This window comes from Homalodisca vitripennis, chromosome 4, assembly GCF_021130785.1.
Source record: "Homalodisca vitripennis isolate AUS2020 chromosome 4, UT_GWSS_2.1, whole genome shotgun sequence".
NCBI classification, from domain to species: Eukaryota; Metazoa; Arthropoda; class Insecta; order Hemiptera; family Cicadellidae; genus Homalodisca; species Homalodisca vitripennis.
This window is the reverse complement of record NC_060210.1, coordinates 62,989,806-63,016,696: the sequence shown is the minus strand read 5'-3', so window position 1 is coordinate 63,016,696 and position 26,891 is coordinate 62,989,806. Positions and strand designations below refer to the sequence as shown.

Genomic DNA, 26,891 nt, shown 5'->3' with positions numbered 1-26,891 from the left:
AAATTATCCATTGAGGTGTTGTTTTTTTTACGTAATAATGTGGAGTGTTTAAAAAATTGAGTATTAAAATTTTATAAATTTATATAATTTATATTTGTAAAAAACAAAAACTTAAAAAAATTGAGTTTGAACATATAAAAGTACCTTTATTATTAGCCTTAACTAAAAAGTAGTTACTGGCAATTGTACTATATTTAATTGTTAACATACACACCGAATTTGAAGAACTTACCTTGAAAAATAGAGAAGTTACAGCATTTTATCGAAAACCTTGTAAAGTCCACATTTTACAGTAAAATTCAATAAGACATATTTTGGTCAGTTTCATTCAAAATCGCTTTATTTACACGTGTTGTTTAGCCCAATGTATAAAATTGTTTGTTGAAATAATAAAGAAAGTAGGATACATAAAATTAAAATTAATTATTTACAATATAGGGTACATAATTAAAAAAATTTTAACACTTGTGTTTGCCGAAGCACAAAGTATGAATCCCCCTTTTTTACTCATGGTCAAATCTGTTTACAATAATCACAAAACTAATAATAATATAAGCAAACTGAAATAAACAAAAGAAAAGCACGAATAATTCCCATTAACCCTTTGGACGCCAACGCCCAAGGCTGCCACCCTACCCATAACGCTAGCACCCGAACCAACTGTACTAGCCAAAACCGCCAGCCCTGTTTTGATGTTTTTGTAACCTATTACGCTTTCTATTATCCTTAGTTTTTATGTTAATTGAATGTTTATTTTTTTATTTGTAGGAAATTATATGCGCTATTGAATAGTGTTATTATAAATAGCATTTAGAATGGAACTACATTGTTTATGATGTGGTAATGCCTAACCAAAACATTTGTTTACATAAATATTTCATTTCAGGCCAAAATATCGGTACGAAAAAATATTTTTACCTATCGGTGATATTTTTATTCGTTACAGATATTATATTTAAGACTGCTCACAAAAATTCAGAACTGAAAGTTGAAAATTAGTTTTACAAAAAATACTTTTAATTAGTGTTGATATTAGAAAAAATGTACTATAACTAGAATTAATTTTACAGTAGGAAATAGGTTTGTACATACTTACATAGTATTAAAATTAGAGCATCTTCTCACTACTATAAGTCTATATCATAAATTTTCTTCAAAAAAGTAAGAAAAATCTTTGTCAACACAATAATTATTTACAAATATATTTACATTTGTCCCCGTCACTTCTAACATGTGTGTTTAGGGAAACACAATGGGTGGACACTAAACTGAACAAAATTGATTACATATAGTCTTATTTACTTCTAAAATAGTCCTAAACAGTTTAACCCTTTTAGTGCTACAGCGTCTATGTCGTAGACGCTGTGTTTATGTCTAAAAGTGCTAGCGTCTACATTCGTAGACCCAACGTATTTTTATATATATTGGTTCAGTTTATGCAAGTTACTGGCTGCAAACGATGACAGTTCATCCAAAAGCCATAGAGTAACGATATTTGTATATTTAATTGCTGATGACCAGCGGTTTTTCGTCATTAAAGTGAAATAAAAAGGTCATTTCGGATGTTTACGTTGCGAGCGAACTGACGCTGCGCTTTGTTTACTCTTGTTTTATGTAATTTTATCCATTAAATTGTGATATAATTGTGAAATACTACTTCATTAGTATTCCATTGCATTACTTCATTTTTCATTTGTGTTTTCTGTGTATATTATATTTTACTAAGTTACAAACTACATCTAATAAGAACATTGCAGGTTATGATGAGTTACATCACCTTTTTTTATAGTTTTATTACTGAATAAAACTATTATTTAGGTAAAAAAGTGTTAACTGTGCTTGAATTTCTTCTTTTATAAATAATAATAAAGTTAGTAAAGCATTTACGCTAATAATAGTAAGTGTATTACTTTTTCTCTTGAGCGTTTCAAACATTAGGCCTATATGTAGGGCAAAATTTAGCGCGGACAACATATTATATTTTTCATCCACACTTCTTAGTTTTTGTGTAAAAATAAAATCAAATATATGGAATTTGTTTAGTTTTAGTTGCTCTTTCCGATGGTAGTCTCAGAAAAATAATATAAAATTGTTTGCATACTAAAATTGTATGCCAAAGTGAAAACAAAATTATAAAAAAATTTACATTATAAAGAAATTTTTTTTATAACAATCCAAAATATGTACAAATATATTTTTTTGTATTTATTTCTGTTTATTGGTTATTTATCTTCAACACAAAAAAAAGTAATAAGATATGACCTCAAATAAGGAAATAGTAAGGAATTTACTAAAACTCTGCATTTATGCACTAAAATGCTTAGCACTCTTGTGTATGGCAATGCGCCAGACCCCTTAGCACTAAAAGGGTTAAACAGACTTTTCAAGTTAAAAAATAACTTTTAAAATATGTTTTTCTCGAACGGCTGATCAATCGGACGTTGGCGCTTTTCGCCCGGACCTCAGCGGTCCGGTCGATCGAATGTGGAATTTTTCGACTAGACTTCGACGGTCCGATCAACCGGACGTTGGCGTCCAAAGGGTTAAAACATAACCTAGCAACAACGTATTACCACAGCAACCAAAGATGCTCACTGAATGATTGGACGTAAATGAGGTTGAAAACAGCTGATATACGTCATCACATGTTGAGCATAGAGTAAAAAAGATTTTATTGTATCAATAGTAGTAGTGTCTAGATACAGTATGCAAAGTTTAGTGGCATTTGGTCGATAGTTAAAACTACAATATAACAAAAACCGGACTAGTGCCCCCAGCGCACGTCGGCATTTTACGTAAAACCTAGTGACATGCGCTCGTGGTGCACGTCGGCATTAAAAGGGTTAATTACGTGACGGACTGTTCAATGTGATCTGACGTCGCAAAAATACCGATTGGAAATGACTGCTCTATAATGTGATTTAATACACTAGTAAGGCTGGTTTCACACAAGTCACAAATGTGGACAAAACATTAAACTCAGCTTTTTACACTCTACCGTTCACAAATTGCTGACTGCTCGTCTGTTAGACTTATGGAGTTTCAAAAATGGGTAATCACAGTGCTTTCACTCAGAGTGGCCAATTTCAGTGTATAGTGCCAAAACCCACCACCATCGTGTGCAGTGGCTCAGGACTCGGCACTTCACCATTTGTTGTTGATTCTCGAGTCTCAAATCAGCTTCAGCACAGGTGTCTTTCAGTTTTATTTTTATGTGTGACTTAAACACTGAACCGTATATTTAGTGTAGAGTGTAGGTCTGTGTTGTGGAGTCAAGAAACAAGTTAATATTCCACACTTGTTTATTGAATTATCTTTCGGACATGTGGGAATCCCAAATGTAAACTTTACATTAACCATAAATAATTAAGTAATACATAATAGTTCAGCCAAGATTGCCATAATTAATTGATGTGGTTTGAAGTCAAATAGGTAAAGAAAGTATTGTTTTGAATAGTTAATTAAGTCTTTGTTTCATTACACAATAGTTATCATATAGGCCCACAATTAACTGGACTATTGGTATTTTTGGATGGACACAGTTAACCCCACCTATGAGCTTTACAAAAGTTTAAGGCATTTTCAGATTCTGTTGGAAGCTGAAGATCAATGGGTCTTTTAATTTTTCACTGATCCCTGGCAAGCTACACCCTAACTTTCTCCTTAACCCTTTGACCACTGTAGGTTATGTAGCTGGCCTAACTAGTTCTTAGCCGAATTTGCTCACATGGCAAGTGCCACCATCGTTACATTCACCTGTGGTAACCATATATGTTGTAAAAATAATTATTTTATTGTTTTTATTAATTATTTTCTAGTGTATTTAGATTTCATCCCTAAAAAGTCCTTAAAAGTGTATTGGCCTATTTTGTTCAGGATGTAGTAAATGCCAGTCTATTCCACAGTTCTTTTACTGTATTATAATTTTAGAATACAATCCTAGAACATTTTTTGTTCATGGTATAAAAAAAAGAACCCATGTCACACAAGATGTCGCTCTGACTCTTGACGTGGCAAGATAGCTCACGTGGCTATAGCTCACATACTAATTTTGGCTCTGAATATATATCCTATGTAATTTTGGGTGATTTTTTGGTGAAACCAAGTTTCATATAGTGATGAGTATTTTTGAGATAAATGATTTGACTACCATTGATTTGTGCTTATTCACCTGGTGTCCAGCGCACATACGAAGGATAGTTATCTTTATAGCCCTGTTATTGTACAAGGGCTTCATGTTAGTGCATGTGTGAACAGTGAAGGAGTTCAGTTTTTTGTTTCCTACCTACTATAAGCTAAAAACATTTTTTTTCTTTTTCAGAGGGAAAGAGACGGTGTTCTCCGCACTTAGTCCTGAAAGGACCTTTGCACCTCCCTTACTTGTGTTTTGTCCTCTCAATCTGAGATTTTCACAGAAGCCAATCAATTCCTGTTCTCTTATGTCCTTGAGACCGTTAAGATATGACCCTAGGAATTTTTTCCTAATTGTAGATATGGACAAACTTAGTCATATGTGTTCTGCTGATTCTTTTCTTTCTTCACAGTCTGCATTCATCATTCTGACTAAGACCCACCTTCATAAGGTGTTTTCTAAGGAGGCCACATCCTGTCAACATACCTACTATCATTTTTATATCCTCCTTACTTTGATCTAGGAGAGACACTCACCTTGTAGCATAGGGAAAGATAAACATTTTTGATTGTTTTAATCCTGAGGCTCTACTGCAGTTAAAGGCTCGAATCCTAAGAGCTAAGCTAATAACATAAAATATAATGAACTTAGATTAAATTTTTTTAATAATGTAAAAGACTATACATAAGGGACAAATGCAAGTTTTGTCTATATCCCATTATTGTGCAGAGTGATGGATCAGCACAAGATGTCTCGAGAGGAGTGGGAGCAGAGCATCACCACCTGGTGGAACGAGCACCGCGGTATGCTGCGAGAGGATGCCATGATGGAGTATCTCAAGATTGCCCAGGACTTGGAGATGTATGGAGTCAATTACTTTGAGATCCGCAACAAGAAAGGCACGGAACTCTGGCTTGGTGTTGATGCGCTGGGACTCAACATCTATGAGAAGGATGACAAGTCAGTATCTTCCTCTAATGGCACCCATACTATAAAAGGTTTTTTTTTTCAATTTTAACTGATAATATTTTAGCTAAAGTAATATTTAAATGTGAAACTAGGTTCAACACAATCTGAATTTCTTATACTGTAAATAATAAAAGTTGCAGTAACCCTGGTAAACCAAATAAGGGAGGGAACCAGTTCTTCGGTAAACCAAATTACATGTAAAATAAGCTGTTAGAATTGGTGGGTAGGGGAAATGAACTACATACTAATGATTTCTGAGGGAACGGTGGCAGGATTGAGGGAGATGACTACTGTAATAGCAGTGGTGTGAGTTGGTTGGCTCGGCACAACGTAGCGTTGGTGGATGAAGGAGAGGGAGGGTGACTCGCTCAAGGCCACGTTATATGTCCAGGCAGTAACTATAGCAATACATGACATACACAACGTAGTGTTGGTGGATGAGGGAGGGAGAGGATAACTCACTCAAGGCCACGTTATATGTCCAGGCAGTCACCATAGCAATACATGACATACATACTCACTGTTCTGCCCAGAGGTGGAGGGTTGGCACAGTGTTGATATAAACTATTTTGTTTGATTATTTTGTATACACACGTTATCGTTCAAAGACTGTTTCGGTTGATTCGGGTTTCGGGTGATCCGAGGTTGGTTAGCCATGGTTTTGTTTTATAGGGTTATTTGCACTTAACAGTTATTTGATAACATTAAAAATATTTGAAATTGGTCATAGAGTGAATCAAATATAGTAGAAGTATAAAGGTTTAAAAATTTTGACTATGAAATGAAATGAAAATTGTGAAATGAGTCACTAACATATCACGACGAAATGGTCAGGAGTGTTGTAGACTGGACAGGAAGAGGGTAGGAGAAGCGTTCAATATAGAACACAAACCACTTGTAAATGTTATTCTTTTCCTAACTACATGACAGTGAGGATATATTTTTTACGAACCATTCAAATATCTTACTGATTGTGATTTAATAAAATATCAGTATGTATGTGAATTTCATATTCTATGTGCGTTAGAGTACATACACAATGGAGCCTGGATGGTTGAATACAAGCTGGTTACTTTCCATATTCATCGGTAGCCTAAAATGGAGTGATACTGACACACTGGCTCTTTCTCGGTATTGTTTATGTATGTAATGGATGAAAAACTTTCTTTGCTTGTGTTTCAAGACAATGAACCAATAAAATTAAGCTCTTATTCATGTTTTTAGTAAAAAAAATCTGTTAATTTTATTTTGTTTATGTTTTTGTATAAATATTGTTATTCTCATTAAATTAGGTTTTAATAAGAACATAACATGTATGGGTCCTGATGGGTGTATAAAGAGCTTAGAGGAAAAGAATACAAAGTTATGTGATTGGATGTGTAAGTTGGGCTGAATGTTACAAAATAAACACCTCAGGCTACGTATTGTAAATATTATATAATTGATCTGTTCATATCTTTTCTTCCAAAATAATGTTCCATTTCAATCAATTAATATACTATTTTAGTACAGATTTTTAACTGAATACAAGACAAAGGGCATCTGTTTGCATCACTAAGTGGATAAGTTTTTTAATTAAAGGTGTGTTTGTGTTAATTGTTGATTTGTAGTACATATCAGGAGTACATACTGTTCATCGTAATTTGTATCAAAATAATTGAAATAAATTATGACTACTCATGCACGGACACATAGATATAAGTAATCATTGAGATAGCAATTCTTGCTGCTTGCAGCACTGTAAATAGCACTCATCAAGGTAACTTGCTAAGCATTAAGGTGTGCTTGTTTGTAAGCAGTTGTGGACAAGCTTGTAAGTATGCTACCACTCATCCACATAATCAAGTTGACAAAACCTGATGTGAATGTGAAATCAAAGGCTTTGTATTACTGGAGCAAAATTTATTTTTATTAATAATGTAGGTTTGAGCTCTACTAACAAAATATTTTATAACATACAATTTTGGAAACAAATTTTAATAACTTATATTTCCAACCCCTTACGGTCTGATAACACATTTATTTAAAACGAGTTTATCTTTCATTACAATACAATGTTTGCATTTCAAAAATACCTGTCACTTTTAACAACACCATCACTAATACAATGAATCCCATCAGTTTCTGGACATGGAATATCATTTGAAAGCAGACTGTTCATGATTGTATTTTATAATAAGTTTGTTTTTTGTTTTTTTGGGGGGGTTGGGAGGGGGGATGGGAGGAAAGTTTACCCATAAGTAGTTTTCTTTCAACCGACCTGCTTACACACCTTTATACTCAGAATATAAAAGGTTTTTAATAAAACATATAATGGAGGTACTGATATTTAGCACAATCTGGTTTAGAGTTTATACTCTGCAAGAGGGTACACAATTACTAACAGATTACTTTTTGTTATTTTTAAGTATTTCAATAAAACATTTGTTTGTAAATCGAAGTAAAATTTATTTAATATAAGAACATATGACAAGGTATATTGTGATATTCAGGATTTATAAATAAATATTTGTCAGGTGATTCCTGTGTTACATTAGTTGCATTTCCATATGATGACTAAACACATTTCAACACTTCACTGAAACCATTTTCCATAAATATTTTTTCACTGCTGCAATTGTATTATTTCCAGGCTGACACCGAAAATCGGATTCCCCTGGTCAGAAATTCGCAACATATCTTTCAACGACAGGAAGTTCATAATCAAGCCAATCGACAAGAAGGCTCCAGATTTTGTGTTCTTCGCGCCACGTGTGCGCATCAACAAGCGAATCCTGGCACTGTGTATGGGTAACCATGAGCTGTATATGCGAAGGCGTAAACCTGATACCATCGATGTACAACAAATGAAGGCACAGGCCAGAGAGGAGAAACAAGCCAAGCAGCTGCAAAGGTGAGAAAACAATTTGGTTTAATGTATAATTTGGTATGATTGCTATTTTTGATCATGAAATCACTAGTCATGAATCATTATGTGTACTCTTTCTGCTCCATTTGTTTAAGGTAAATTTACAAAAATTAATAGTTAAAATACAAAAACAATAAAACAAATGAGTTCTTTGTTACAATTTATTTTGGAGCTTATTTTCTTCATTTTACTATATTCCGCCATTGCTCCAGTCAGATTACTCTCGTGCTGTAGGCTAAAAACCAGATAACAAGTCATTGAAACAGTCTTCTATCTTTAAGTCATGTGTTGGCTACTTACAGAAATATCCAATTTTGTAAAAAAATATGCTAAATGTATTTTTATTTAGGTCACGTTATGTAACAAAATGATGTACATTCATTTTTTAAAGAAGATCAATGTGTCTTTTCTGATGATCTTGTAAGAGATGTGATTAACTAATCTAGATTGAGGTTTTATTTCCTTTTCATTTGATAAGTCCAGTTAAAGTTCATTCTTTCCTAGTCAATTGCCTCTAATAGTAGTTTTGCCATGGCTAGGTTTGCAAGGAAAATCAGAAAAATAGTTTCTTTTGGAGTTTTGGAGTTAACTGTACAAATTTTAATAAAAAATAGATTTTAGTTGTATAATACTTAATAATTTTACAATTATCACATAATATGGTGTTATGAGAGTTAAACTGAGCTAATTAGTTATATAGTTAAAAACAAGATAAATTTGATAAAAGATTATTTTGATAGGAATTAAAGAGATCTTAAAACATCAGATATATCATGTTTACCTCTAGTTAATGATATTTGTAAACATATAGGTTGCAATTTTATCTTGTTAATACTTATCACACTTTATATGGAAATGATAATTTATAATGTCATAAATTTTGAGCAACTTCCCTTTTTATAATTAAAGTAATATATGAGTTTCCTCAAGTATTTCTAGAACCGCTCCTTTTAAAATCTGCAGAGACATTTATTATTTCAGGGGTCAAATAAATTCTCTTTATGTGCAAATGACATGAGTTTTAAGTGACTGTCTGCTCTTATACAGAAAGTATTTTAAATACTTCAGTAACAACATTTTTTTGTTAAATTCATATTTATTTAAACCAACATTTAAGCTGCAAGTTATTTTGTGTTTAACAGTGAAATAAAAGTTTTAGGATTGTAAAAAAACTGGCTTAAATCTGAATTTAAAATAATTTTTAAATATGATATAAAAGAGGATTATGTTCTGGATGCTTCACACAAAATCGTATGAAAACAATATTTAAGGAATATTTTTAATTAACTGCATATTAAATTATAGGAAATTAATGGATTTACTTTTGAATAGGTACATAAAAGTATGTTCAGCATTGTAAATGTGTTTCAATAGGAAAAAAATCTTCAATTTAATGAACTTAATTTTTTAGTCATTTATATGCAGCTACTTGTTAAAAATTGTTAAGCCATATACATAGAGCTGTACATTCTGCCATACTTATAAAAATTACACCAAAAAGTCAAGCCACATTTGTTTAATTTGAAAGTATTCACCAAATTTAAGATGTTTGATTAAATTTATTTTATTTCAGAGAAAAGCTCCAGTTGGAAATTGCTGCCAGGGAAAAAGCAGAAAAGAAACAGCAAGAATATGAAGAGAAGATCAAGTCCATGCAAGATGACCTGGAGAAACGGCAACAGGATTTGCAGGAGGCTAAGGTAATATCTATATATAAATAGTTTATAGCACTATTTAATTTTATTATTCTGTTACATAATTAGATAGGAGTATACCAGACCCTGTGTAATATAATAAGCTTTGCTAAGTTTTGAGCCTATGGGTGTTTGTTTTCTCTATGGCATCATGGTGGAATATGGTTCAACCCAATTCAAAAAACCTCTTTTATTAACGACTGCCAAACAGTTCAAAAATGGCCTGTAATCTCTTCAGGGGAGCTCTAGCCCTCCTAAACCCTTGGTGTTTGAAAGTCATTCAATTATTTGGTGTTAAGGATCAGGGGTTATTTACTAAATAGGCCACTAAATGTTGATCTTAACACTTTTTAATGCTGATCCCAACTTTATATGCTTCTTTATAAGAGAGCTGAGTATCTTTGGTCATTAAGAAAGCAGTAGTGTCACTGTACAAATATAAAAATTGCTTAAGTACTTGTATTTCCTCTGTTTTCTTCAGTCATTTGATTTAAATTGTATTGAAAATTAAAATAATTAACCCTATAAGTGGCAAGCGCCGTCTGAGACGTATGATTCACGCCGCCGCCAAGTGGCAAGCGCCGTCACAGCCGTCGCTTCACATTTAAGGCTGTTGCTCCGCAACCATCCATTATTTTTAGGCCTAGTTTGAACTATTGTATTCTCCATAAAATTTCCTATATATATCATAATATAGTATAGTGTATATTCATGTTACTAATGTTTGCTGGCCTAAATGAATCCAACAGTTTTCGTTTGACCTGGCGGCAGACGAGAGAACAGTTGTCTACTCGTCTCGTCACTGTTTTGTTTGGCGACTTTGTGTACTGTTATTGTCAGTATATTATTGTTTATCGCGTTGTTTGTGTTACCGGTAAATGTTTAGGTTATTCGTTCGTCATGGAAAATGTTGGGGTACTTTGGGATTATACCGACCACACCAGTATGAGGAACACAAACATATAAATTTATATAAAAAAACATTATAGAACGAAAAAGCAACTCTTCAGTTACAAACTTACAACGATTATTAATTGTTAATGGGTTTCCTGTGACGCCCAGAATGCAGCAATATCAAGGATGAGTGAGTGTAGTGGATTTCCGCCTTCAGCCGCAACTGCCGACCGCCACGAATATTTTAGATTTAGGTAACTAGTCACGATCTTGTAAAAACCGAATGGTCCCCTCTTCGCTCCTGGGTAAATCCCAAATTCTCATAGTGTCACCCATCACTAATCTATTACACACACAGTAAAACATGAAAGTACAAGAATGCGGCGCACCAGCTGAACGGGCGGCGAGATTCTGTAATCACGTTATTTACTAGACCGCTCGACTTTGACCTCTGTCTGAAGATGGGGAGGGGTTTGCGATAAGATAATTCCTGTTTTATATTTACGAAATATACTGTGCTATGACAAACTAAGCCACTATTATAGGCCCTACACTACTGGGAGGAAAATACAAGCCCTAGTGACTCGGAGTAAAAAAAAAAAAAACAAACAAAAAACAGTTTGTACATTGATTTAGTTTTTCCCTTCTAACTTTTTTGTTCTTGTAAATAGAAAAAAATGCATAGGTAGTAATTTGTTTAGAATAAAATTGTGTATATTCTGTAAATATGACATTATTTTGTAGCTCCAGTAGTTTCCAAGTGACGGACAGTAGAACTTAAAAATTTTTTTTTTTTTTCTAAAAGAAAATCTTTACACACCTACAATGATATTCATCTGAAAATAAAAATAAGGAACCAAATATCATAATTATTCTTATTCTATAGTTCATAAGGAAAACAAAAATATATAATGTTGCTAGGTTATCACTTATACAATATTTTCTAAAAATAAGTTTAACGATCACGGCAATTTACCCGAAAACGGCCTGCCACTTAAAGGGTTAAAAAATGTTATTTTTACATGTGTTTTAAACGAGGAACATTTTTTTGTACCCGTTACTAATTAGATAAATGAGATGTTTTACATGTATTTAAACTAAACATACTAATTTGTAATGTATTATTTTTTATACATAGAAATGTCCATTGATAATTATGTATAAATTTACTGCACTATGTAGATTTGGTTTTTTAATATTTTTTTAGTAATAACTTCAACACAAGCTAACAGTGAATTGTGTTACCAATAGTCCGATACATGAAAGAGTAGCCATAGCCCTACTGTCATTATGAAATGTGCTTGTGAGAATCTTTGTCTGTGGTGTAGAAGTAAGACGATTAGCATTTTCACATACAGCCATGCTTTGCATTTTAAAGTCAAAGTCAAAATATCTTCATTACATCATCGTCAAGATGAGAATGGTGTCACAGAGAATTTACAATACAGGTCCAACCAGGTCAATACAATACGGGTTAATGATTGAAAAATTAATTTAAAGAGTAAAATGGGCGTTCTTGCAGCCACGTCTTGAGATATTGGCCAAACAGCTGCTTATTTGATTTCTTCAGGTTTTCAGGCAGAGCATTCCAAATCTTGGCCCCGATGTAGCTGGTCTTCTTCTCAGTTGAGCTGAGCCTGTGTATTGGTAGACAGTAGTTGGAGGTGTGCCTGGTGTTATATTGGTGTTGTTGTGTTCCTTTGTTTGCCAGGTCTGGCATCTTGATGTAAACATGAGTTGTTGCTTCTAAGATGTACAAGCCAATAACTGTGAGGACTTTGAGTTCTTGAAAGGCTTCCCTGCAGGTGTCTCTCGATCGTAAGTCTTTTAGGATTCTAATAGCTCGCTTTTCAAGTACAAGGACACGTTGTAGGTTTCCTGCGGTAGTACCACCCCATACAGCAATTCCGTATCTAAGATGTGACTCAAAGAGGGCATGGTAGGCTGCTTTTGCTGTCGCCAAGTCACATGTGTTCTTAATTCGCCTTAAGACAAAAAATCCTGTACTTAATTTACTGCAGAGGAGTCTATATGTGCTGTCCATGAGAGTCTATCGTCTAGTGTGACACCCAGATATTTAGTGTTTGTGATTTCTTCTAGTCCGGGAAGCCTTCCAGTATGTTCTCTTTGTCCTCCCAGTATTAGCTGTTTTGTTTTATTTTCGTTTACAGCAAGGTCATTGTTCTGGCAGTACTGAACTGCCATATTCAGTGCAATGAAGCTGTCAACCTCCAATTGTTCTACATTAGGTTTCCCAAGAAGAAGTATTGTGTTGTCAGCATACATAAGGGAATTGCAGTACAACTGCATATGCTGTGAAAAGTCATTTGTGAACAATATAAACAAAACAGGCCCCCAAGACTGAACCTTGAAGGACCCCTAGCGTGGTTGGTTGTAGTTGGGATTTCATTGTTTCTGTTTTCTTGTTTGAGGTGTGTACTATTTCCACAAACTGACTTCTACCTGACAGGTAGCTGGAGAACCATTCCTTTGTTTTCCATCGTTTTTTTTTCCAAATTAGTTATCTTACTCAAGAGCTGGTCATGGCTCAGGCAGTCCAGGAGGATTGCTGTTGATGTATTACCCTCTTCTTGTTGGTCAAAAAGGAATTCCACTAAGCTAATCAGTGCTGTAGTAGTAGATTTCCCTGCCAGAAAGCCATGTTGATGGGGTGTTAGCAATTGGTTTTTGAGAAGATGTTCAAACAGTCTTGTTAGTACTATTTTTTCAATCACTTTTGAAAAGATGGGTATAAGTGAAATGGGTCGGTAGTTAACTGCCTGAGAAGGAGAGTCTTTTTTTAAACTTTGGATATACTTTAGCGATTTTTAGTGCCGAAGGAAATATTCCTGCGCTGAAGGACTTGTTGGTAGTCTACCAACGGGTCTATTAGTTCGTTCTTGCATGCCTTCAACAGTTTGGAAGAAATGTTGTCATATCCTGTTGATGATTTAGGTTGGAGTGATTTAACTATTTTAGAAATTTCTTGCCTGCATGTCGGTGTTAATACTAAGTTTGTGATTTCTGTCGAGGGTGCTGTCAATGGGAATTGTCTACCTGTGTGTGATGGTTGGTTTTAATTGTTTCTTCTGCTATAGTAGTGAAAAAATTGTTTATGTAGTCTGCTTTTTCTTTTGGGTCTGTTGATTCCTGTCCTTGAATCTCTAGTTTGGTTAGTTTGTTTGAGTCTTCTTTTGATTTCTTCTCAGAGTTGATTACATCCCAGATGGCTTTTGACTTGTTGCTGGACTATGCTATTTTTGTTATGTTTATTTGCTGTCTAGCTCTTCTGAGGTGCAAGCAAGTCATAGTCTTTTTTTAAGGTTGATGCCCTTTTTTTGTTCCTCACTACCACTAGCTAGGTACACATTTTGTGCTCTCAAGTATTGTTGTTTTAAGTCAGTCGCTGTTTGGTCATTTATAGTGGGAGTTTTCTTCTTTTTGTGCCTTATGATGCTTAAAGGACATGCATGGTTTAGTGCCCGTTGGATGGTAGTGTTGAACTTAGCATATGCATTGGTTGGATCTATTGTGTTGTAGATATCTGTCCAGTTTTCCTGTTGTAAGGTTTTCTTGAATGCAAGTATATTTTTGTTACTGACGTTACTTTTTTTAGTTATTGGGGCACTTGGTGGTTCTGTGCTTGCGTTCACTATTTCAAATATCTGGCCTGTGTGGTCAGATATGCAGGTGTTGAGTACTTGCACCTTTATATCTGCTGTTGGTAGGTTAGTGCAAACACAGTCTATGGAGGTTTGTGATGTTGGTGTAATTCTGGTAGGAGGAAGCTCAACCCTGTACATGCCAAAGCCATCAAGTGTGTCTGTTAGCTCTAGGTGGCTTTTAATATCTTTGGAAGTTTTAATACAAGGTAAAATGTTGAGTCTAACAAAATGATAATGGGTTAAATTTACATAATGATTTGTGATTCTAATAATAACTCTTTTACCTAGGATATGATCTTACGGCTGGAGGAGCAGTTGAAGCAGCTCCAGGCAGCCAAAGAAGAGCTGGAGCAACGTCAGAATGAGTTGCAGGCCATGATGGAGCGTCTGGAGGAGAGCAAGAATATGGAGGCTGCAGAGAGAGCCAAGCTAGAGGAAGAAATCAGAGCCAAGCAAGAGGAGGTCAGCCACATACAGAGTGTGGTGGTTGCCAAAGATGAGGAGACAAGGCGGCTACAGGTACGTCCAAACTTTGTTTGGAATATAGAGAATGCAGAGAGAGCAAAACAAGAAGAGATCAGCCACATACATAGTGTGGTGGTTACCAAACTTGTTATCCAATTAAGACCAAACTTTTATACATGATTAAACCGTGTTATTTCATAATTTAAACTAAAAATTAAAAAGACATCTTATGGGAAGCTGCGGATTTACAAAAGGATTTATATGGACGATGCCAAATCACCGACGTCATTCTCACTTCAGGATGGTATGCTGAGTGGTACATTATGCTTATATATTGAATCAGAGCCTTCACAGGGTTAATTTGATATCCCTGAGTAGGCTGCCCGTCTACCAAGACAGCAGTTAGTGACACTGCTATCTCTTAACAAGTTGATGACATCAAGGGAGGGACGCGTGATTGAAAGGATTCTATCTGTTTATTACTGACAGGTTTACAAAGAGACAATCGATACAACGCCCATACTTTGTTGAAAGAAGCGACAAGTTCTTATCATTAACAACCCTCACCACACACCAACAGGTTTTACAAAGAAGCAATATTGAGGTAATGCCTGCAATTAATAAAGAGAAATCACTCTCACTAGGTCATATTATAAACCACTCCAGCCGCACACTAACCATTTTTTAAATGGGGGTAATCGAGATAATGCCTTCACTTTATTGACATAAACTGCTCTAACTAGGTTATAATTATAAACAACTCCAACCGCATACAAACAGGTTTAGAAAGGGGCAATCGAAACCACCCCCGTATTTTTTCAAGAGAGACTGCTCTTGTTAGGTTATATTATAAACCGTTTCAGCTGCATAATAACAGGAGACAATGGCCATTTTTAAAGAGAGACTGCTCTTTCTAGGTTATGTTATAAACCATTCCAACCGCACACTAACAGGTTTACAAAGGGGCAATTGAGATAACGCCTGCACTTTTTCGGGAGATACCGCTTCCAGACTAGGTCATATTAAAAACCACTACAACAGCATACTGCCCCAGGAGTGTCCAGTCCACACTATCGTAAATGGTCAGACCATCACACCATTTAAAATTTCCAATCTAACGTCTGCGTGCAAGGTATAACTCAGACCAGCTTATCGATCCTTGCACTGGTAATACAAATGCCAAATAAAATATTAAGTAATGAAACTAAATCTAATTCTTATGAATAATTATTATACAATGATAAAGTGAAGTGTTTTGAGTATGTAATTTTAGAATTATATTGTTAAAAGTTGGTCATATACAACGCCATTGTAATTTAGCAGTTTACAAGTTCAGACGAGCAGATACTGGTTACAGTAAATTAACCAAACCTGCTCAGTTAAATAAAAAAAACTAAATGTTTTAAATGGTGTATTACAAAATTACAAACTTAAGATGATGACTTTGATAACAAGACGAATGCCAAATATTTGTAACCGTCCGTCTTCAAGAATAAAAGTTAAGATAGTAACTTAACAATTTTTATAAATAATTCTAATATCATATAATCATAAACAGTGCAAAAGTATTTCTTTTACACAACAAGCACAAAACTAAGTTTTTTGTCATTGTCCTCATGTAAAAGAGTGATAAATTTCAAGAAAATGATTAGAAAAGTTATAAAATTATGAAGTAACATTTGTCATGAACTTTTTCATTCGCTTTGTTCAGTAGGTTATCACGGAAAAGAAAGGACCTACTGCCAGTTTAATTTGATAATGAGCCTACCTCTTTAGATTTAGTGTTTAATGATTTCAAAAATAGACGTCATTTAAGTTGGAAATTTCCAGTGCAAAATCGGGCAGATTGTCTCTCTTTAATCATTTAGCAAATAATTGGTTTACAACTCAAATTAATTTATCTTAGTAAAATGTAATTCTAAAAACATAAATCACATTGATAAGTTACTGTTTTGTACATAACAAGTTTTCTCAAGGGAAAGGGACGGTTGCCTCTGCACATAGTCCTAAAAGGATCTTTGTGCCCTCAAAGTCTGAGACTTACAGTTGCCAATCAAATTTGAGGGCTCCTGTTCTCAGATATCCTTGGGGTTGAGAAGATACGCTAGAAATTGTTTCCAACTTTTTGATATGGCAGGACAGTTTAGCCATATGTATTCTATTTAAAGTAAAAGTTGCAAGAGTATTTATTAACATAAAAAAGTTATGGCAAATTAGGAAAGTAGTAATCTTTGATATTGTGGGATTGCAGGATGAGGTAGAGGCGGCCCGCAAGAAGCAGTTGGAGGCGGACGCTATGCTACTGGCTGCGACTACTACGCCACAACACCACCATGTGGAGGAAAATGAGCAGGATGAGAATGACGACGAGCTGCCCAATGGTGACGTCAGCAAAGAGCTGTTGACGGACGATAACATTGTGGATCCAGTGGAGGAGCGACGCACCCTAGCAGAACGCAACGAGCGTCTTCACGATCAGCTCAAGGTATGAAAGCTTAAGTTTCAGCATTTAACTTCATTATTAGTTCAATTTTGTAAAAATATTTTGAAAATATGGGAATGTCTGCAGTACTGGAAAATTTTGCATATGCTCCTAAACCAATTGTAAATCTAGATTTCATTCAAAATGGTTTTTTTGTGAGATAAGTGTCATCTCCGATTTATTCCATAATTTTTTATGTGTGACACTCTTTAAATATCACAAAGCAACTAAACCCTGTAGTAGCACTAAACATTAAATGAGAACTGAAAATTTCACTTCTGTCCAAAGCAGGACTGCTGTTCTATGAAACTTTGATGTGACGGAGTGTGACATTCTTCAGATAAAACTAATGAGTGCTGAATAACATATTCTTCACCAAGTAGAAGAAATGATTAATATTTAAGCTTACCTAGTCCAAAGCAGGACTGCTGTTCTATGAAACTTTGATGTGACGGAGTGTGACATTCTTCAGATAAAACTAATGAATGCTGAATAACATATTCTTCACCAAGTAGAAGAAATGATTAATATTTAAGCTTACCTAGTCCAAGGCAGGTGTGTTCAAAGAACTACCAAGGGTACTTCCTTATGCACTAAAATTGCTTTATACAATGCATATATAATTAATTATTATCAGAAGGTTAATTTGCTGTATGTTTACTCACTTTCAATGGTTGTATGAAATGAAATGTGAATGTGATATCAATGTCTGTAACAGATGCTGAAGCAAGACTTGGCACAGTCACGTGACGAAACCAAGGAGACGGCCATGGACAAGATTCACAGAGAGAACGTACGTCAGGGACGTGACAAGTACAAGACGTTACGGGAGATCCGTAAAGGCAACACCAAGCGACGAGTGGACCAATTTGAGAATATGTAAACTACAGACTTTAAATATATGTGTGAGCAAATGCCTTGCTTCTCCTAACTGCTCGTCTGTTGTCATCGTTGCTCCTTGCGAGAGAGTGGTAGTCAGTGATAGGGCCGAACTTTACAAGGTAACATTTCATACGAAACAGATTCTTCAAATCAAGTCCTTCCAATCGAATTTATCGGCAAATGACGTCCTGTGTTGTGTGATTGAAGTTTGTGACAGTCGTATATTTAGGGTTAAGTTTTTACTCTTTAGGTTACCTAACAGCGACCGAGTTTAGCAGCTTCTCATTTGTTGGCATATTTACACCTTTATATATTTATTATTACAGCTGCGCTGAACTCACTCGTTGTTGGGTAATGTCTAGGTTAACGTGATCTTTAACTGAATACTTGTCACTTTTTATATGTCTCCCTTTTCGTTTCAATCTTTTATCAGTATTGTCCTCTGGAAAGTTGTTGACTTCCCTAAATTCACTTTGTATTATTTCATTAGTATTTTTTAATATCGTTATAGCTAAGGGTTATTACATTCCGTAGATTGTTGTTTACCTATTGTTGGTAGTTAAGAGTCCCAGTTTATTGCGCTTCCGATGTTGTCATTGTTTGTTTATTATTTATAGCTCAATATTAACTACCAGTGTTAAGACTTTGTTAGGCCTGTATGGTGCGGTGCGTTTGACATCTTTTATTTATGTTTGTGTGAACACATATCTTTCAGAATGGTGGCCTTTGCCCTACAAAGGGTGTAACTATGTTAGAACTGTCCAAACTTTAGCAGCATTAACTTTTTCATTTTATATTATTAGAAATGGTAGTGTTTGCTTGATTGGATGAAATTTGTGACAAGGTCAAACTGGTATGATAAATTTCAGTTTGATAGTCGTGTTCGATGATGTAGGAAAGCATTTCCTAAAAGGAATTGTTTTTAAAATGTCTGGATTTCTAATAATGTCATTGTGTAAATTAATAATGCATCAAATAAATCAATTAATAAAGTTCCTTATTTAGGGTTTTGAAATGTGTTGAAGATTTTAAATATAATTTGAAATATTATGCAATATTAAATGTAGAATACAGCATATATTTTCTAAGAATTATTAAATATCGTGTATATGTATTTTAGTATCTTTATAAGTAAAGTATATTTTGGTGGATAGACAAACATGGATCGTTGGAATGTTTTATAAAATTTTGTCTGGTTAAAAACCTGTTAGGAGACAAATACTATTTCATCCAGGTATGTACTTATCTAATTTGTATAAATTTACAAATTTTCACTTTTGCAAAATTGTCTATATTAGCTTAAATTCTTTGATTAGAATCATATTCATTTTATAGGTATATATATATATATATTTGCAATAAGATTATTTGTAGATACATTTTATTTCTTTATTAAGTAATTTACTTTATCGATAGAGTTTTATGTTAACATTTTAAGTTATGTATAATATTGAAATAAATTAACAGGGGAGTTATGTTTTGATTGTTTTGTAATCCATGTAATTTCATCCTTTTCCCCAAATTAGCTTTCCTCTATTGATTTGCTGAGAAGGTTGAAGCTTAACAGAGTTCATCACTTCCCACAGAACACAACATATTTGTACGATAATTTTAGCAATCAACCCCTTTCACATCAAATATTTTGTGCACGATTTAAGAGCGTTTAGAGCTTATTTGGGTATATGAATAAAGGGGAGGTTCACCTTCTTGTCATCTTGACGTCTAACTACACATATTGTCATCTTGTCATATTGTGGTCTGTGTGTTTTGTGCACAATCGATATAACAGTAGAAAATATAGATGATCTCAGATATAGGCTACCTTTTATAGGAAAGGCTCATCGGTAAATCTCTACCTCAAGTATTTTTGATCCAGCTATAACTGTGTGACTTTTCATAGGGGTCAATCACTCAGGCTGATTTTGATGCTTGAATGTTCAAGAGTAGTATGGGGTGGTGTCATTGGCCAGTTGAAAGATAAAAGATGTATAACAATTGGTTTTTTATGAAAATTCTGTCGTTTTTTAATAATAGTGAATTCCAATATTCTGATGATATCTAATACCAGTTAATTATCAGATTAGCAATAAGTGCATTGTTAGTATTTTCCTTAACATGCTGGAAGGCATTTGAGTATTCTCTTTGTTGTCCTAAGCTCATCCTCGACGAAAATCTACTAAATTCGTGAACTTTGAAAAGATATTTTTCCCACACTTCAAAATCTTATATTAACCCTTCCCACGCGGCAAACGGATATATCCGTTAGGGATAATTTTGACCGAAACGCGGTAAACGGATATATCCTTCAAAGTCTATTTTGTGTTATTTAATAAATTGTAGTTGCCGTGGAATCCGCTAGACTTCAAGGGAGTGTTGAATACTTGTTCCGAAAAGCCGATGTTACAGTTTGAACCTCGTGGCATGATTTAGCCTCAGTCTGCAGCGAACAATTACGCGGTAAACAGATATATCCCGGCACGGCATATTTTAGTGTTTAACGCTGTTTTGCCATATTTCCCTATTTACTGTTCGTGTTTCTGTTGTATTTAGCATTATAATATCTTTTTATTTTGTTATTACTTTATTTGTTGTATCGTTATATGCCTATATTGTTCTATGCAATGACGAATCATGACGATTTTTTGTAAAATTTGAAAATTTGATAAAAAATATAGGGGTCTGATTATTTTGTGATACTGTATTATTTTTTATTCATAATAGCCACCACTAACTAAAAAAAAAATTAGAGTTGGTAAAATGTAAAAAAAAATTAAAGTTAATTATGCGTTATGAGTCAAAATTGAAAGATATATTCTGCGTGGGAAGGGTTAACTTCGTTTCTCATTTATGAATCAGTTACATTTACTGCTTATTGAGTTATAAATTTTAATATTCATATGTTGTGATTTTATAGATTTCTGTGATGGTTTATTTGAGAATTAATTCTTTCTTTGGAAGCACCTGTTAACCAGGATGGTTTTAATACAAGCAATTATCAATGGGTTACCTCAGAGGCTAGTCTCTTGATGAGCACAAGGTGCTATTAACATTTGTGGTATGTAAAGTTGTCAGGAATTAACCTGGGATTGAATTAGAGCAGCAGCTTGGTCTAAAGTTTTGTTTTTAACCGTTTATTTATAAATTAGATATATAGTTACTTTAGTATGAAACTCATAAAAACATAACTTCTTTTATATGTATTATAAATAGGCTGTTAACAGTATACATAATAGTTTAAAGTGATAATAAATTTACATGTATTAAGTATTATAGTTAATAAATAAAAACGAAACTCATTAACAGATACATAAAAAATACAATATAAACCTACAAGCATTATGAAAATAAATTAACAGGCCATCAAACATTTAATAAATTAAACTACGGTAGAGTTGTTGGACGTACCTAAAAACTCCCAATACAGCCCTGTGATATCCCGCACCTCTGACATTCAATCTGGTTACAATGATAATGCGTTTAATAACGTAAGCTTTGTGATCAAGGAATACACAGGGGGGGCAAGCACAATTACTTTTTTCCACACATCGGTCGGTGGGGTAGCAACGAAGGGTGAGGGCTTTGATTCCTCTTCTGACAAACATCGTATTCTTTTGCCTAAAATGGTATCATCACTATCATTAGTAAGATTGGATTTTGTTCAAGTTAAAAGATTTTTAATCCAAATTTTAAAACCTTTACATCTATTTTGGATGCTCTGAAAAATACTGGTAATTGTTGCCAATCAAATTAGTGTGATCATTTATGTGAATTTCACTGCTACTTTAAAGAATACGTTTTTTTCCAGTAGTGTCAACACAACTCTTTCTTTAACCAAATACTTAGGTGTAGAACAACTATTGCACTAGTTTTCCTACTGAAAAAGTAGCTTTTGAGAAAATGTTTTTGGTGGTACAAGATATACCTCACTACATTAATGTAAAAGAATTAAGTGGTTAGATTGCTCAATTAACAAAGATTTTCTGATATTTGCCATTGTTAATGCTACAAAAATAGAACAGTACAATCGAGAGTGGAATATATCCTCTTCACAGGTGCTAGCAGATCTTAAGGTGTAAGGTTAAGCTTACACACAAACTAAAAACCAAATAAGTATGTTGTTATAATGAGCTTATTAAAGTCATGGATAACTAATGGAAAAAATTATGCTTCAAAGCCCATTCATTGTTAACTGTTCAACTGTTGTTCGCCTTGGTTATTATAGTTGTGTTACATTAAAGATAGCAAATAGATGAAAAACCATTAACCTATCATAGTCTAAATGTTTTCCTTATGACTGTAGACTTGAACAAATCGCTACAATATACTTATAAATATTTAATTAGTTGTATCACAGCAAACTGTAGAATATAGTAAAAATGGTTTTGTGTCATACTTTCAATAAAACCATTTCTGGCGAGACTATTATGCTGAAATGATGTGGATGCTAGGTGTTTAGGCAATAGAAAATATAAATCCTTGTCAATGACTTGCATTTCATAAACATGGCACACACAGGAGTCATTTTTTTTATCAAATTAACAATTCTTTTTAAAGCACTATACTTCCTATCAGCATTTTGGTATAATTGTCTCGCAAGATTCTATGACAGTTCCTATGTAAGATGGAAAAGAGCAAAAAACAATTATAAGGAGATTAGTTTAACAGAGTACCTGACTGGGCCAAATATGGAAGCATTGAACATTGTAAATGGTTACAAAAAACGCTTTTTATGAAATCAGTGAATATTTTGAATCACAGTTTCATGATTTTACTATTTAATACAAAGTATTATTAGCCAGCTTAATATAAACTATTGCATTACAAAATTTAACTGTAAATAGAGCTTACATATCTTTTTCATTTAATTTTAATATTTAACTGACTGTCTACAATAATGCTATTTTCCAATGATGATAAAAATTCTTGAGTCTTGAAAACATACATGAGGGAAGTGAAGGTTCTGGTAGGGAAAGCTAAATAAAAACTTAAAACCAACCTCAACATTGAAAAATAGTAGCTAATTTTAACCAAATTGAAGAAGGACTTTACAAAAAAGAGCCAAAATTAATTACTTGGAGGATAAGTTGAGGGGAGATGTTAGGATTGAGGAATGATTTAAACCAAAACATGCAGTGGTGAATGACCAAAGTATATCAGACATTCTTCCGCTGCTAACTGAAAATTTCTGTGAACTTGAAGAGATATGAGGGAGGGGGAGAGTGGATTGAGTGCATATCGGTTGAGGGAGGAGGAGGAAAAAACCACAGAAATTCAAGTGAAAGGTGAATGAATGACGGCAGGTTGAATATATTGAGAAAGCTGGCAAAAAAAAATAGTAATTCTCCAAAACAAATATGTGTTATTAACAGGTAGGAAAGGGAGACACTGAACAGCTAAAAAATTACCAACAGTGAGGAATGGGGAGCCTAGGTGCCACTGTGGACACTTGCGTAACGAAGCTGTAGCATATGGTTGACATCTAGGGAGGAATAATGTTGGGTGGTATGAATGGTGTAACTGAATTGAGAAATAGGTTAAAGGCACTTGCTGAAAATTCCATTCAACGAACATTACAGTAGTGGAAACCAAAAAAGCATGATGGATCGGAACATGATAAGCACATTGATTATCTACAGAACAGAATTTTTGGGCTATGGTTGGAACTTAATAATAAGCTAGACAGTTGAAGCTACTCATGTCGGGGTTTCATTTGATCGTTAAAGGTAAGAGGGTGCTTGGTAATATTGGTATTGAGATGGGCTTTTGCGGTGTTGTTGGGAGGGTGATGGCATTTCATGACTGATGATTTATTGGATTCTGGTCTTAGTTCAGACAAAAAAGTGAGTAAAACTCAGGTAGCATATTGGAATTAGAGGAAAGTGAGAATTATGGCCAGGATACATTAAATTTAAATAAAAGCATTAAACATCCCAAAAATACAAAAACTGTAACATTAGCTTACATTTTCATTTAAAAATTAGAATTAAAATGTTGCAGCGACGGATTTAAACAGTAATTGATTGGGAAGAATGAAAATCGACCGCCTGTTGAAGAGGTAACATAAATTAACAAAAGAGACGCAAGATATTAAGTCTAAATAATATTAATTAGAAGAAGCTGGAGGTAATTTTTTAAATGTAGGCGTCATGAATAGTAAATTAGTTTTGATTGAAAGAGGAACCTCGTAATGTGATTTTCGTGGTGGAGCATGATTTACCAAGTGAATTAATTGAACTTTAGCAGGACCATGTTCCGTGTTTAGGAAGGGGATATAGGTTAGCATGCCTACACACTCGTATAGATACGTCAACTTAAAAATCTTTGTTCACTGGAGTTAAATTAAGTAAAGAGCGCGGGTTTTTGAATTTGCCAAAATACAATTACAAATTAATTACGTCAAATATAACATATTTGTAAAAACAAGGGGCATCTTTGTATATAACTCCCCCTTCCAAGAAAATGGACTCGATATTCTAAAAATACAACAACACCAAACATAGTAAAAGTACAAAGTAATGAAAAGCAACATACGAGTACTTAGCATAACTGATTCCCCTAACGCTCAAAACAAAAAGTAAAGATATCTAAGTTTGAAAATCAACCACAAACTAACCAGTTGAGCTAAAATAACAGGAATTACATTAATATTTAGCTGTTTATTTCTGAGTTTAGACAAATAATTTATAAACAATTGGCTTATGGTGCTTTTAAACTGAACTGCAACTTTGAAAACTCAAAACAGAAACTTATATTCTGATTAAGACCAAATTTTTACACAATATAATTTTATTGAACTATTTTTTAATATGTTATATTAAAATTAAATAAAGAATTGTCACTATTTTTACTCAAAGAGCTATACTTGCAAACAAATATTGAACGTATTCAATATTCTTTTTGGACCCAGAATTATTTTCTTTGTATTATCAATCAGGGCTATATTTTTGGTTCTTTAAATTTTATTGTTCCAATTTATTATACTTCTAGATTCTTTAAACTAATATATTGTAAGATTCCTTGTTCATGTACTTTGTTCAGTGATACATTTTGTTTGCCTCCATAAGGAGTAACTGCTCAGCAGCTCTGTCCTACTCAACCCTATCTTGTCATAAGTTGTGCTGCTTAATATAATTTTTTAATTGCCTAGGCTGTACCTAGGACAAGTGTAGTATCGCTCCTCCCCCCCTTCCAACCAAAGTAAATATGTGTCTATTATTTAGAATATTGTATTTAAACATATTTTTATTGCAATTCATTAATATAGAACAAGTGAATCTAGACTGGCTATTATTATTATGCTTCCCTTCCACTTAGATCTGGGAATACTGCTGGGCAAGCTATATTATAATAAAATATAAAAAGTGTAGTACAATGTTTGTACTGTTCATTACATTTAGGGTACTGTAAACTTCCTTTAACCTTTGTTCTAATTCCTCAAGTTGTTTTATTAGTGTATTATGATTATAAATTTGATCGTTTATTAGTGAATATCCATGACAGTAACAGAAATTACTATACATAAGAATTTAACTTAGTGGTGATACTATTACCGCACCTATTTTTTAGTATGATACTAAGCTAACAGCAGTTTCTGGACTAACAATAACAAAAACTCCTGCAGTTTAGATTACTACTGTACTAAACTAAAGTATTGCATCGATGGAATAATGAACTTATTAGTAGATGTTTTAAGTTTAATACATTATCTAGGAAAAGTATTTTTCCCAAAACTTGTAAAGTTGCTACAATAATACGATTTTAAATAAGGGCGATATAAAAGGCGCTGAGAAATATTCAATCTTATCTTCTCCCTAAATTAATTGAAAAACTACTTTTCAATTACATAACACAATATTTAGAAACTAATAACATTTTGTGTAATAGGCAATATATGTTCAGAAAGTGAAAATCTAAAAACTTGGCATTAATTCATTTTGTGCACAAATACATGTATCGACGCATTGGTATGGCCGGTGCAAAGCCATTGGGTGAGATGATGTATAAAATTCTTCTCAGAAATATCAATGAAATTATCATTAAAATAGTGTATTAAATCAATTTAAACATTGTTAAACGCAAATTACAAAAATTTGTCACAAATTCTAAAACAAAATCAAAATATCATATTGAAGTCATGTACAGTGTATCTCTTTGTTCCATATTGGGACCAATTTTGTTTTTAGCCTATATAAATTATAATAGATTTTTCATCATAAATATACTTGTAAATAATCTTTTTTCTCTTTGCTGACGACACAATGCCTTTTTACAAAAGGCAGCGACTGTGAGAGGCTTGAAGTTGAGTCATTTGGCAAGGCAAATCAATTAGCACTTTACTTTTCCAGAACAATTAACAATGAAACAAATAAAATCATATGTATTTACATAAAGGCATAGCAAAGAAAGGATTCAAAACACTCATCCTGCCTAATTTATTAGTGAACGAGAATTGACAATTACAGTTTTCATAACACTTTTTAGGAGTGGGATTGGACGATATGCTTAGCTGAGACAATGTTTGGATAAACTGGAAACCAGGCTGGTTAATAGGCTTTTCGTATTAAGGTGCACTGACGGAGGGGGGGGGAGATGAATGGCACCTGTCCTTCACCAAGAGCATTATATTTCAGAACTTAACTTATATTTCCCACAAATTTCACGAAGTTTACTTTATGAAATTTTTGTAGGGAAGCTGTGCCACAAATTTTGTCTCAGGTGGGTTTCAAAAATCCTTACGGAAGATCACATAAAACAAAGACTTGCTGCATCGTTAACTTTCCTTGATTAATACAACAAACAT

The 26,891-nt window shown here is 33.7% G+C and overlaps 1 protein-coding gene across 2 annotated transcripts in view; it reads left to right on the top strand.

The window, feature by feature from the left end:
• LOC124359394 (moesin/ezrin/radixin homolog 1) overlaps nt 1-19,416 on the top strand; it is a 104,918-nt gene extending 85,502 nt beyond the window's left edge. For both annotated transcript variants that reach the window (XM_046812099.1, XM_046812097.1), the window contains 6 exons: nt 4,862-5,092; nt 7,734-7,994; nt 9,583-9,709; nt 14,551-14,781; nt 16,979-17,212; nt 17,928-19,416. In XM_046812099.1, the coding sequence (XP_046668055.1) occupies nt 4,862-5,092; nt 7,734-7,994; nt 9,583-9,709; nt 14,551-14,781; nt 16,979-17,212; nt 17,928-18,092 (1,249 nt within the window). In that variant the 3' untranslated portion in view covers nt 18,093-19,416. The remainder of the gene's footprint in view (nt 1-4,861; nt 5,093-7,733; nt 7,995-9,582; nt 9,710-14,550; nt 14,782-16,978; nt 17,213-17,927) is intronic.
• The last annotated feature ends 7,475 nt before the right edge of the window (nt 19,417-26,891 follow it).